This window comes from Myotis yumanensis, unplaced genomic scaffold (assembly GCF_028538775.1).
Source record: "Myotis yumanensis isolate MYYU_CA2020_CCGP unplaced genomic scaffold, mMyoYum1.0.hap1 SCAF_11, whole genome shotgun sequence".
Taxonomy (NCBI): Eukaryota; Metazoa; Chordata; class Mammalia; order Chiroptera; family Vespertilionidae; genus Myotis; species Myotis yumanensis.
The window spans coordinates 34,756,526-34,771,428 of record NW_027223762.1 but is presented as its reverse complement, the minus strand read 5'-3'; the positions used below and the strand labels follow the sequence as shown (position 1 = coordinate 34,771,428).

At 36.4% G+C, this 14,903-nt stretch overlaps 1 protein-coding gene across 2 annotated transcripts in view; it reads left to right on the top strand.

Moving 5' to 3' along the window:
* The window catches only part of USP34 (ubiquitin specific peptidase 34), a 241,762-nt gene that overhangs the window by 65,422 nt on the left and 161,437 nt on the right, over positions 1–14,903 (top strand). For both annotated transcript variants that reach the window (XM_070429294.1, XM_070429293.1), the window contains exons 8-16: positions 1,365–1,426; positions 6,275–6,356; positions 6,442–6,534; positions 7,003–7,128; positions 7,315–7,444; positions 7,891–7,926; positions 8,272–8,402; positions 8,918–9,528; positions 12,499–12,713. In XM_070429294.1, coding sequence (XP_070285395.1) covers positions 1,365–1,426; positions 6,275–6,356; positions 6,442–6,534; positions 7,003–7,128; positions 7,315–7,444; positions 7,891–7,926; positions 8,272–8,402; positions 8,918–9,528; positions 12,499–12,713 — 1,486 coding nt within the window. The remainder of the gene's footprint in view (positions 1–1,364; positions 1,427–6,274; positions 6,357–6,441; positions 6,535–7,002; positions 7,129–7,314; positions 7,445–7,890; positions 7,927–8,271; positions 8,403–8,917; positions 9,529–12,498; positions 12,714–14,903) is intronic.

The following is a 14,903-nucleotide window of genomic DNA, read 5'->3' as shown; positions in this document are numbered from 1 at the left end:
GACCTGTAAGTCCATTTCTTTCACCAGGTGGGGGAAGTTTTCTGCCATTATTTCTTGAAATAGGTTTTCAATATCTTGCTGTCTCTCATCTTCTGGCACTCCTATTATTCTGATATTAGTCCGCTTGAAGCTGTCCCAGAGGCTCCTTACACTATCTTCACACTTTCAGATTCTTTTTTCATTTTGCTTTTCCAGTTGGGTGTTTTTTGCTTTCAAATCTTTGGTTTGATTCTTGTGCTCCTCTGGTCTGCTATTGGGTATAATATTCTTTATTTCAGTCCGTGTATGCTTAATTTCTAATTTCTTTGTTGTAACATCGAGGGTCTCATTAGTTTTCATGAGGCTCTGCTCAAGTTTATTGCAAGCTCTCAAAATTGCGATTTTTAGCTCCATATCCTCCATTTCTGTCATGTTTTTTTGTCTCCGCATCTTTTATGCTTTCTTGGTGCACCCCCTTGTGGTCTTTGTGCGCAGTCTTGTTCTAGTTAAGCCTTAATTGTTGTAGTCAATACTAGAGGGATTTGACCACCAGGCCGACTGGCTGTGAGAATCAGTTGTGGGAAAACTTCAGTCCTCTGGGGAGGTGCTAATCTAGCCTTTGCCTGAGGCGATCCGGCAAATGGCTCTGCACAGGGCTTGGGCGGGGCGGGCTCAACAGGGCGGGTGGAGGGAGCAGCTATGGCTGCTCTCAGTCACTCCCCAGGGGCTCCGCCTCTCTGTCCCAGCAACCGCTGCAAACCTCGGAGGGACCGTAGCCAGACAGTCCCGCTTCTCCCGTTTGAGTCTGGGTCCCTAGAGACTTGCCCGGATCTGTAGCCCAGAGTCTGAGACTCCCTCCTGATTGAAAACGACAACCGCGCCCTCAGCCACCAGCCCGCTTTGCGCGCGCACCACCGTACCTTTAAATTTTCCACACTGCGCCTCTTCTGAGCCTCGTAATGCTGTTGTTTTTCCTTCTAGTTGAAGAGTCTCTCCTCAGCCAGCCTTCCTGTGGTTCTGGTTGATGTCCGTTCCGTCTTTTAGTTGTATTTTTGACGTGGTTGTTTGTGGCAGCAGTCTCCGGTGTTTACCTATGCCGCCATCTTCGATTCTCTTTGTGTTTTTTCATTATTCAGTTTTTTCTCTGTAGGGTGCATAGTGGAATAAAGCATAATTAATACTTGTGGAATGAATTTATTTAATGTTTTAATATGATAAAGGAAATAGCCAGACTAGTTGAGAAGTGTATGTATCTGATTCTCTATTTAAATTTTATAATTTTATTCTGGTTATTGATTATGATCTGCAAATATCAAACCATGTTTCTTAACATTTGCTAACACATACAAGAATAATTTTGGCAAACTTTATTTTTCTAATTATAGAATCAACTTCACACCTTCAATGATGTGTGCAATAATGAATCATTGGTATCAGACACAGAAACGTAAGTAGGAGCATTACTTATACATAAATAATATTTAATGTGTGACTATTTACATGGTAAGTATAATTGTGACTATTCGATTTGAAGTGTTCACTAGAAATTCTTTGCTTTTTGGTTTCATTTGTGCAGTCTTAATAAGATTTCAGAATAACATATTGAAACATTTCTCCATGTTTTTTTAAAAGCATATACCAAGCTCTAGCCGGTTTGGCTCAGTGGACAGAGCGTCAGCCTGCGGACTCAAGGGTCCCAGGTTCGATTCTGGTCAAGGGCATGTACCTTGGTTGTGAGCACATCCCCAGTAGGGAGTGTGCAGGAGGCAGCTGATCGATGTTTCTCTCTCATTGATGTTTCTAACTCTCTATCCCTCTCCCTTCCTCTCTGTAAAAAACCAATAAAATGTGTTTTTTTTTTTAAAAAAGCATATACCAACATAGTGTTTATTTGCACAAAATGCAAAAAGATACTATTTACATAGGAGAATTTAGTAGTGAAGAATATGGTACGGATAGTTTTTAGAAAGCACACTTGATGCAGAAAACCTACAGCTAACATCCTGCATAATGATGAGAGGTTCAAAGCTTTTCCACTAAGATCAGGAGCAAGAAAAAGATGCCCCTCTCACCACTGCTTTTCTCCATTTTGCTGGAAGGTCCTGTCTAATGCAATAAGGGAAGATAGAGAAATGAAAGGTATACAGATGGGAAGGAAGAAATAAAACTCTTTGAAAGATATTAAAACTTTGATAAAAGATGCCAAAGAACTAAATAAATAGGAAAATATTCCATGTCAGTGTTTAGGAAGACTCAACATTTTGAAGACATCAGTTCTTCCCATCTTGATATGTACAAATGCAGTATAATCTCAGTCCTAGCAAGTTATTTTGAGGACATTCATGAACTGATTATAAAGTTTACATAAGAGGCAAAAGATCTAGAATAACCAATACGTTATTGAAAGGAAAAGTACAAAATTGGAAACTTTGTACTTCAAGACTTACTGTACTGTAAAGCTACTGTAATCAAGACAGTGTAGTTTTGGTCAAAGAAGAGACATCAATAGAGGGGCCAGAATTGGCTCATATTAATAGAGTCCACTGATCTTTGACAAAGGAGCAAAGGCAGTATAATGGAAGAATGATAAGTCTTTTCAACAAATGGTGTTAAATAATTGGACAAACACATGTTAAAATCTAGACACAACCTTACACCCTTCACAAAAATTAATGCAAGTGGGATACACATTAAACATAATATGCAAAATTATAAAACTCTTAGAAAATAATGTGAGAAAACCTAGATGGCCCTGGGTATGGCGATGGGTGAACTATTGGTTACAATACCATGATTCATGAAAGAATGAATTGATAAGCTGGATATCATTAAAATGAAAAATTTATGTTTTGCTGAAGACAATGTCAAGAGCATAAAAAGATAAGCCACATACAGGGGGAAAATATTTTCAAAAGACAAATTTGACGCTCTAGCTGGTTTGGCTCAGTGGATAATTAATGTCGGCTTGTGAACTGGAGAGTCCCAGGTTCAATTCCTCTCCAGGGCACATACCTTGGTTGCAAGCTGGCTCTCTGGTCCTGGTTGGGGTGCATGCAGGAGGCAACCAGTCAATGTATCTCTCTCACATTGATGTTTCTTTCTTTCTGTCTCTCCCCCTCCCTTCCATTTTCTAAAAAAACCTATGGAAAAATATGCTCAGTGAGGATTGACAACAAAAAAAATAAATAAATGAAATAAAATAAGTCTGTGAAGAGAAACATAAAAAAAAGACAAATCTGATAAAGGACTAGTATTCAAAATATAAAAAGAAAGGAAAACCCAGTAATAAAACAAACAAAAAAATATGCCAAAGACTTTAAAAAAAAATATGTTTTTATTGATTTCAGAGAGAATAAGGGAGAGATAGAGAGTTAAAACATCATTGATCAGCTGCCTCCTGCACACCCCCTACTGGGGATTGAGCTCGTAATTGGGGCATGTGCCCTGACTGGGAATTGAACCATGACCTCCTGGTTCATAGTTCTATGCCCAACCACAGAGCCAGACTCTGGGCAGCAGACACCTTATCAACAAAGATAGACAGTCCTGGCTGACTTGGCTCTGTGGATATAGCGTTGGCCTGCAGACTGAATGGTCCCAGGTTCAATTCCGGTCAAGGGCACTATTTAAAAAAAAAAAAAAGTTGTACAGATAGTAAGTACATAAGCACAAAAAAAGATGCTCCACATCATTCTTTGTCAGGGAAATGCAAATGAAAATAACAGTGAGATTCCATTACACAACTATTAGGAATGCTCAAAATCCAGAATATTTAAAAGACCAAATGCAGACAAGGATGTGATGCAAGAGGAAGTTTCATTCATTGCTGGTGGGAATGCAAGAAGGCGCAACTACTTTGGAAGAAAGTTTGCAGTTTCATACAAAACTCAGCATCCTCTTATCGCATGACCCAGCAATCATGCTCTCTAGTATTTAAAGAGGTGGAAAACATGCCCACACAAGAACTTGCATATAGATATTTATAGCAGCTTTAGACATAATTGCCAAAACCTAGGAAGAACCAATGGCCGTTGATAAATGCAACAAATGGATAAATCTTATGTTGAGTGAAAGAAGCCAGTTTAAAAAAAAGTACATACTCTATCACTTTTTTAAAATATAAAATTCTAGAAAATGAAAACATCTACACTAATAAAAGACAAAGATGCTAATTGTACCTTCACTACGCCCACCAGACAATCAGAGGGACTATATGCAAATTAACCCCACCAAGATGGCAGTTAATTTGCATAGACCGGCTGGGAGTGAAGACTGAATGACAACGTGGAAGCGAAGCGCTGCAGAAGGGAGCAAAGTAGAGGTGGAGACAGGAATGGAGCCAAGGCGGTGGAGGTGGGAGGCGGGAGGGAAACCAGCTGGGCGGCGGAGCGGGAGCGAAGCCCGCCTCAGCGGGTTTCGCTCCCTTCTCTGCTTCACTCCAGCCACAGGAAGCCCTATTCTTGCAGGAATCTTCCTGCAACGGGCCTCTAGTATATAATAATACAAAGCAGGTTGCTAGTTGGGGAATTGGGTTGTGGGAGCTGGATAACAAAAGGGGCATAGAGAAACTTTGGTTCGATTATGTATTATCTTGATGGTGGTGATTAATACATAGATACATACTTAAGCTTTAACTCATCAGACTGCACATTTCAAATACAGGGTTGGGCAAAAATAGGCTTAAAGTTGTTCATGTGGAAAATAATATAATATTATACAAGCACAAATTGTTTCACATACTCATAACTGTAAACTTACTTTTGCCCCACCCTATAAGTTCAGTATTAGATGTTATGTATATCTCAAAATTGTAAAAGACAACTGATAAACCCACACTACCTTATTGGGAGAACTAACATAAATAGGTTAAGTTGTATGCCAGTCAGTGAGTTATTTCTCTAAGGGAGAATAGCTTTTATTTATTTATATTCAAAATATACTTTTGATTTCAGAGGAAGGGAGGAGAGAGATAGAAACATCAATGATGAGAATCATTGACTGGCGGCCTCCTGCACTCCCCACAATGGGGACTGAGCCCGCAACCTGGGCATGTGCCTTGGCGGAATCGAACCCAGGACCCTTCAGTCTGCAGGCCAATGCTCTATCCACTGAACCAAACCAGCTAGTGCGAGAATAGCTTTTAGATAGTTGTTAAAAATTGAAGGGTAATCAGAATGAGTGTATATATCCCTATGTTGATAGCAGTGCTATTTACAATAGCTAAGATCTGGAACAGCCCAAGTGCCCATCAGTAGATGAGAGTATGAAAAAGACGTGGTATATTTACACAATGGAATACTATGCAGCTGTGAAAAAGGATTCCTTACCCTTTGAGACAGCATGGAGGAACTTGGAGAATATTATGTTAAGAGAAATAAGCGAGTCAGAGAAAGACAACTATCACATGAGCTCACTCATTTGTGGAATTTAATAAACAAAATAAACTTATGAACAAAACAGGTCCAGACACATGGAAGCATGGAATATACTGACGAATCTCAGAGGGAAAGGTGGAGGAGGGGAGGGTAATGGGAAGAGATTAACCAAAAAGTTTATATGCATATATGCATAACCCATGGACACAGAGAATAGTTTTGGTGAACCCCTGGGGTGGGGGTGGGAGTGGGGTGAAGGGGGTCAATGAGGGGGAAAAAAGGGACATCTGTAATACTTTCAACAATAAAGATAAATTTTTAAAAAGAAGGGTAATCTAAAACCATTCTAAATTAAAAAAGATTATTTTTTTGAAATGATGGCTAAGATGTTGGTGAATGTACGTTGTTCTGAAAGATCAGTTGATATCTTTGGACTACATTAGTGGAATCTTAGTATCAGGAAGGAAACTTGCAGCTTGGCTTGAAAATAATTTTTTCATCCTTTTGTTAATCTACATTTGGAAACCTTCCCTTAACACTTCAGTGCCTACTATGGAAATTAAAAAGTGGGAAGGCAAAGTCCTTGAATAGGAAAATACATCACTTATTTGGTTTTATACTTGGTGTTCTCACCTGTGTACTTGGAGTTAGTTGTTATCCTAACTTTCCAGGACTTTTTTTTTACTTGTTTATAAAATTAGGTAATATTATTATTTCTTTTATTTTGTTATTCTTTGTGTAGTAACCTAAACAGTTAATTGTGTATAATCACTTTTTTCTAATTTGTAGGTGAACAAATTGAGATTTTCAACTGTGTCTGCCTTTTAGACATGGGAATGAGTGATAACTAATGTTTTGTTGTTGTTTTTGATAACTAATATTTTTTAATGTATTAACTATTTTTTTAAATTTGATTTTAGGTCCATTGCAAAAGAACTTGCAGACTGGCTTATAAGCAATAATGTAGTAGAACATATATTTGGACCAAATTTACATATTGAGGTTTGTGGATGATTATATGACTTTTCTGCTCTTAAGACAGAAGAATATTTCCAAAGATTAACGATAGTAAGTTTTTCTTTTCCAGATTATCAAACAGTGCCAAGTGATTTTGAATTTTTTGGCAGCTGAAGGGCGACTGAGTACTCAGCATATTGATTGCATTTGGGCTGCCGCACAGGTAATATTAACATCTCACATTTATTGAGTACTTCCTCTTTATGTGTTCTAAGTGCCTTACTCCCCTAGGAGGTTAGTTCTGTTATCCCGTTTTATAGATAAAGAAACTGAGATATGGTTTGGCTCAATGGTTGAGTGTTGACCTACATTTTTATTTATTTATTTGTTTTTATATTAATGATATGTACATAAATTTAATTGGAATCCTTATAGTTAGAAAATTAAGCTAATGGTTTGTTAGGATAAGAAAATCCTGCTTATGTAGAATTTCAAAATTGTATGTACTGCCATTTATGATATTTGGTAATTAGCATTTACCAACATACTAAAAAATATTAGTGTACCAGTTACCTTGGCTTTTAAAACTATATAACTTAAAAAAGTATAAACTGCGTAACTTTTTTTGGTACCAAATTATTTAGTTATGTAGGGTAATTATTTTTGACTTGTTTCTACCTTTATTTTGTAGTTGAAACATTGTAGTCGGTATATACATGATTTATTTCCTTCACTGATCAAGAATTTGGATCCAGTACCACTTAGACATCTTCTTAATCTGGTCTCAGCTCTTGAGCCAAGTGTTCATACTGAGCAGGTAATTTATTCAAAACATAATGATAGTTAATTATTTTTCATGCACATTAAATATGAAAATTTATTTGTGATTCAGATAATTTAACTTGTAGCTTATTACTGTTAACATTTTAATTAGGCATAGGATATTAAATTTGTTATCATGTTGCCTAAAACCTCTAATTTCTTCCTCTCTTTTTTTTTAAAGACATTGTACTTGGCATCAATGTTAATTAAAGCATTATGGAATAATGCACTAGCAGCTAAGGCTCAGCTATCTAAACAGAGCTCTTTTGCATCTTTATTAAATACTAATCTTCCCATGGGAACTAAGAAAGGTTAGTAAAGTATTTTAGTTGTGCAAAGTTTATAACTATAAAATATATTTTCTGCTTAGTAGTTCGGTTCAACCTTAATTTCAAACTAAGTTTGAGATGGACACTATAGTATTTGTGAAAGGGTGAATAAATTGGAGTTGCTTCATCTTTCTGGCTATAATTTCAGGCGTTTTATATGTGCTTTAATGTATATATAGCTTTCTAGGACTTTCTAAAACTTTATCAACTTTACCCCAATTTTTGTCTCCTGACATCATATACTACTCTTTTTTTAGGCTTTTCTATGCAGGGAACCACAACTACCACTACAGGTGGTGGAGACTTAACATTATTGCAGATTTCCCTATCTGTATCTTGTTGACTATGTAGTAAGAACAACTGATAAGCTGTCCCAAAGAAGCCCAGTCATTTAGAATATTCCCTCCTGTTTTTTCCTTTTCCCTCAGAGGAAGAAGAGCTGAGAAGAGCAGCTCCATCACCTTGTAAGTTGAGTCTAGATGTGCATGGTGCCATGGCTTCCCTTTCCTAGAGATGATCACAATTAACTGATTTCATGTATTTGTATCAGTCATAAAGGCCCTTTTGAGCAAAAGATGTATACCCTTAAGTAGTTATCCAACTCACCCTTTTGTTTAATAAACTGTTGGTAATCTTGACTTAATTGAAATCGTGTATATCCTCTTGGCAAATGTTAACATATTTACAGATTATATTTTTGGCTACTTAGCATGAAGCTTTGGTAAATCAAAGAACCAAAGGACTGTGCCATTCTGATAGATCCATGTTAATATAAAGTAGGAGTAAGACAAAAAATCTATTTAATATAGGGTCACCTGCAGCTAGTCCTCAAAGCAGTGATAACAGTGATACCCATCAAAGTGGAGGCAGTGACATTGAAATGGATGAGCAACTTATTAATAGAACCAAACATGTGCAACAGCGACTGTCGGACACAGAGGTATGAAAACTCCCCCCGCAAAGTGATTTTTGGGTTTCTGCCATGTTTATCCTTTGAACTGGGAATATAAAAGGTGATCTATGTTCAGGCCTAATCTTTCTCTTATGTGGTATTATTGAGATCCTTTATTTTTTTTTGGTTGGAGTTTTTAATTCCATTTTGTATTGTTCTAAGGCAGCGGTTCTCAACCTGTGGGTCACGACCCCTTTGGGGGTCGAACGACCCTTTCACAGGGGTCGCCTAAGACCATTGGAAAATACATATATAATTACATATTGTTTTTGTGATCAATCACTATGCTTTAATTATGTTCAATTTGTAACAATGAAATTGGGGGTCACCACAACATGAGGAACTGTATTAAAGGGTCGCGGCATTAGGAAGGTTGAGAACCACTGTTCTAAGGAATGAGTCAACACTATGGCAGCCTTTTAAAAATAAGTGTTGTGTTAATGTCAGTTACTTTTTCTTACTAATGTAAATATTTATTTAAATCTGTTTGTTTCTGAATACAGGAATCCATGCAGGGAAGTTCTGATGAAACTGCCAATAGTGGTGAAGATGGAAGCAGTGGTCCTGGTAGCAGTAGTGGGCATAGTGATGGATCTAGCAATGAGGTGAATTCTAGCCATGCAAGCCAGTCAGCTGGAAGCCCTGGCAGTGAAGTACAGTCAGAAGACATTGCAGATATTGAAGCCCTTAAAGAAGAAGATGAAGATGATGATCATGGTCATAATCCTCCTAAAAGCAGTTGTGCTTCAGATCTTCGGAACAGAAAGTTAGAAAGTCAAGCAGGCATTTGCTTAGGGGATTCCCAAGGCCCATCAGAGAGAAGTGGGACAAGCAATGGAACAGGAAAAGACCTGGTTTTTAACACTGAGTCACTGCCATCAGTAGATAATAGAAGACGAATGCTTGATGCATGTTCACACTCCGAAGACCCAGGACATGATATTTCAGGGGAAATGAATGCTGCTCATATAGCACAAGCATCTCAGGAATCATGTATTACACGCACTGGGGACTTCCTTGGGGAGACTATTGGGAGTGAATTATTTAATTGTCGGCAGTTCATTGGTCCACAGCATCACCACCATCACCACCACCATCACCACCACCATGATGGGTAGGTCTACTTTAAAAAACAGCTACATTTCTTTTAGGGAAGTAATTATGTCTTATACTTATTAATTACAGTTATTATAGATCAGTGTTGTCCAATAGGTATATAATACCAACTACAAATGCATGCCACAAATATGCAATTTTTAATTTTCTGTTGGGCACATTTTAAAAAGCAGAATGAGCCTGGCCGATGGCTCAGTTGATTGAGCGTCATCCCATACCGCAAAAAGGTTGTGGGCTCGATTCCTGGTCAGGGCACATACCTAGTTAAGATTGCTGGTTTGATCCCTGGTAAGGGTGCATTGCATATGGGAGGCAACTAATTGATGTCCTTCTCCCTCCCTTCCTCCCTCTCTCTTTCTCCCTCCCTTCTCCTCCATCCTCCCTTTCTCTCTCCCTCCTTCTCCCCTTTCGCCTCCTCCCTCCTTCTCCCTCCTCCTCTCCCTCCCTCTCTCCCCTTTTTTCCCTTCCCCTCTCTCTAAAGTCAATAAAAATATTCTCAGGTGAGGATTAAAAAGGCAAAATGAAACAGAAGAGATTACTTTTAATCATTAATTTTATTTAGAACAATAATATATAAGATATCTTCACATGTAACAAGGATAATAAGATTTTTCTTGTACTGTCTTCAATATTCTGTGTATATTCCGTGTATATTTTATACTTAAATCACATCTCAGTTTAGACCAGCCACTTTGAACAATTTCATTTTAAATTATAGCTGATGCGCAATATTATATTAGTTTCCGATGTACAGCCCCGTGATTAGACATTTATATAACTTACCAAGTGATCACCCTGATAAATGTAGAACCCGTCTGACATCATACGTAGCTATTATTGACCACATTCCCTGTGCTATGCTTTACATCCCTATGACTATTAGTTTAAATCCCTTCACATTTTTCACCCATTTCCCCAACCTCTGTCCAATCACTCTGGCAGCTGTGTTTGTTTCTATGTATTAGGTAATGCTGCTACATCTACCTGACTTGGTGTAGAATGGCCTTTAAGAGAAACTTCAGCCTGGGACTCCAGGAGCCCTTTGTCTTAGCCACAATCCCAGCTGGTTTTTACAGCCAGAAGTTATGGGGACTTCTCTTCCAGCCACAGGAATCCTGAGCTGGGGGTTCTGATTGGGGTTGGAACCCATTGCTGCTTAGGGGAGACCTCTACAGCCAAGATATCCCTCCTCACTTTTAACTACCACACGTGGGTGTGAGACCAGCCTGTTCCATGTCTCTGCCCCTTTTACTATTCTGGACATGCTTTCTTGTTTATATCCTTAGTTGTAGGATTTCTGTTCAGCTAGATTTCAGGTATTCTGAATGACCGATGTTCTGTAATTTAGTTGTAAATTTGATGTGCTTGTGGAAGGTTCCGAATACCACGTTTACTCCGCCATCTTGACTGGAACTCAGCCACTTTGTACATGTACAGTGGCCACATGTAGCTAGTGGCTCTCATTGGACAATACAGATCTGTATCTTCAACTCCTTATAATAATTGCTTAAAAGCAGGTGTAAAATTGCTTTTGGAAATGTACATGAAAGTATGATAGTGAAACGGGAAACTTTATACATATCCTAATTTTAGGGTATTAATAAGCATAAAGCCTCTTGATTATTTGTGAAATACACCTATGGTATTTAATAGTAATAGTAATTCTGTCACTAGTGTTCTGATATTAATTTTTCTGCTCTTTTATTTTTTTATAAAATAAACAATACTACTTATGTCATTGGTTTATTGTGAGCATTTCATAGACTAATATGATTGGCATATAAGATCTCAGTATATGTTAGCTGCTATTTATTATTACTATCATTGCCCGTAGTAATGTTTGAGTTGATGAAATACAAACCATGTGTTTTATCAGGATGAGTTTTCTTAGACTTGAAAATTTGCCAGGCCTTTCACAATTTAATATGGTTGTGGGGAGAACTACGTATTCATATATATTGCTACTTTATTTCCTTTGCTTTTTTATTCTTATCAGTAACCCATATGAGTTTAAGGTAATGTTTCTCAGCCTTGGCAGTCTTCACATTTTGGCCCAGATAATTCTTTGTTTTGTATTTGCACCAATGTGAATGCTGTCCTGTGCATTGTAGAATTAGTAGCATCCCTAGCCTCTATCCTTAGATGCCAGCATCATCTGTCCAGTTTTGATCACCAGAAATGGCTCTAGACATTGCCAGATGTCCCTCCCAGGGGCCAAAATCACTCTTGATTGAGAACCACTGATTAAGGTCTGACTTTATAGATAGGTATTCAAAGTTTTCTCCTTGAGAGCTCATACTGTTATATTGCAAATATCTTTTAGTTTTCCCGAACCAAACCCCCGTCTCACAAAACCTAATGATTTTATCTTTGTTAGCACTTTCCATATACTCTCCATATGGTACTACTACCTGTGAGTCTCTAAGTCTTGAACATTTTTTCTTCATGTTATTTTTTCATTCTTTTGTCTTTATATCAGAGTAGCCAGTATAGTATGTTTTAGAAGTGAGTGCTTAATTGGTGTTTATTGAGTTAAAGGTCCCCCAATTAATATTAACCACATTTAAATTGCTGCCTTAAATTGAAATTTTTTTTTTTTCTGGTAGTTATCTTACTTGATTCTGTAGTTGTATAAGTAAATGTAAACAAATTTTAAGGTTCCTCACATTGTGATTTGAGTTTGTAAAATAATTATGTAAAAGTAAGTTTACTGACCTACTCTGCAATTACTCTCTTTGAAGTGTGTTGTTGAACCAGATAACATGTAGGTATATTGTAAAATTAATATATAGTTCTGACGTGGGTTTTTTAGTTTTTGTAAAGCTCTTAACATACTGTCTTATTAAAAAACAAATGTAGCTTTATTCTTGAGTGTGAATAACTTGTGCCAATGTTTTGAGAGATATTTTTGTTATTCAGAAACTGTTTAAATATCTAATTAGTAACTTTGTGCTCTTCTGTGTTATAGGCATATGGTTGATGATATGCTAAGTGCAGATGATGTCAGCTGCAGCAGCTCCCAGGTCAGTGCAAAATCGGAAAAAAATATGGCTGATTTTGATGGTGAAGAATCTGGGTGTGAAGAGGAGCTAGTTCAGATTAATTCACATGCAGAGCTAACATCTCATCTTCAACAACATCTTCCCAATTTAGCATCTATTTACCATGAACATCTTAGTCAAGGTAAGGTTCTGTAGTAAGTAAAATATATTACTTTCTTTAAAATAGGAATAATCTATATTACGTTGTTAAAATGAATCAAAAGTTAATGTTACTTAAATGTTTTTGCCAAATAAGTTTTATGTGGTAGTTTTCTGTTTGAGTGAATTAAATTGTTATGAATACTCCATCACGAATATAAAGGCTGCAGTTCCATCAAGAGATACTTAATTCGAAGGAATATAAAAAATATGTATAAAAATTATAGCTTTGTATTTTAGAACATAAGTAACTTTATTAGATTTTATATTAAGCAGTCATCGGATCAGAAAGTAGGAGATTACACAGGATCAGATATTGCATAATTCCGTTTATATAAAATGTATAGCCTGGGGCTGGGGATAATTAGAAAATAAGAGGAGGGGTGACTGCTAAAGGGCAAGGTGTTTCTTTCACCTGGGATGATAAAATCTTCAAAAATGATGTTCTAATCACTCTAAATAAATCTAAAGTAATAGGACAGACCAGATTTGGAAGAATGGAGTTGAGGTGAGGTTAAAGAAGAATAGTAGAAAAAGGAGGAAAGAAAAAAATGAAGAGAAAAACAGTTTTAGAATTGTCAGTTTTAAGGTCTATATCCAACCTCTTGTTTGGTTAGGTGCCATCAGCACTTGCTAGTCTATGAAATTGGTTTTGGGATGATAGTACATTGCAAACTAAGTAAACATGGTCAATTAGATTTAGTTTAAAAGGTCATGATTAAACTTGGAGATAGAACTTGTGGACCTTGGCAACAATTTACTGATTTCAAATGTTACTTGTACATAACTTAGATAAGGTTACCTTTTTTAAAAATTGTGCTATTGTGGTTGCTGAGAACTGAATAGGTTAAGATTGAGGTCATTTGATTTTGATACTATATTAATACATTTTGACCATTCTTCTATTCTTAACTCATTTTCCTTTTATTAAGTAGTGTACATATTGTTTACTATATGGAGTTAGAAGTTGAGCAAAATTATTAAATGTATTAATGCTGTCCAAATTCACCTTGCAATACAATGTATTTAATACTATAAAGAACTCTTCCAACACATTAAGACACTCCAATTTGGAAATGATCAAAATATTTGAACAGTTAATACATAAAAGAAGATATAGAAATGGTCAATAAATACATGAAAAGATTCTCAATATCTCTAGTCATCTAGAAAATGCTAGTTAAAACCAGAATGCTACACACCTGCTGGAATGGGTAATATTAAGGCTAATGATAATGAATGATGCTAAGGATATAGAGAAATTAGAACTCTTGTAAATTGCTGTCAGGGAGTATAGAAAAGTATGGCTAGTTTGGGAACGGTTTTATTAGTTTCATATAAAGTTAAACATGTACCTACCATATGACCTAGCAATTCCTGTTCTAGATATTTATTCAAGAGAAATGAAAACATATTCACAAAAATATACATGAATGTTCATATCTGCTTCATTCATAAGAGCCTCAGCTGGAATTAACTGGTAGATAAATAAAGTGAATATTTACATAGTGGAACTACTCAATAAAAAGGAAGGAACTACCAATACAGTTCAACACAGTGGATGAATATCAAAAACATTCTAAGCAAATGAAGTTAGAAAGAAGAGTATATGCTGTATATAATTTACATTCATTTCTATAATATTCAAAATTAATTTATTATGGTTGAAATCTACTCAGTGGTTACTTGAGATTTGGTGGTGGGGATTGATTGTAAAAGGTTACAAGAAAACTTTGGGGTGATAAAAATGTTCTGTATCTTATGCATTTATGTTATATTTTAATAAAATTAATTTTAAAAAGTAAATACCAAAAAGTCAAGCCTCAGTAGTAAGGCAACATAATTAAAAAGTGGGGAATGATTTATTTCACAAAGAAGGTACATAAATGGTTAATACGCAACTCAACATCAGTAGTTATTTGAAAAATGCAAATAAAAACCACAATGAGATTCTATTGCACACCTATTAGATTAGCTAAAATTACAAAGACAAGTACCATATGATTTCACTCATGTGGAATCTAATGAACAAACTGAATTAACAAAATAGATTCATAGATAGCAGGCAGATAGTTCTGGGGGCAGGCTGCAGAGGTGAAGGGATTGAGTAAAAAAAAGAAAGAACTCATGGACACAGATAATAGTGGTGATTGCAGGGACAAGGGAAATGGAT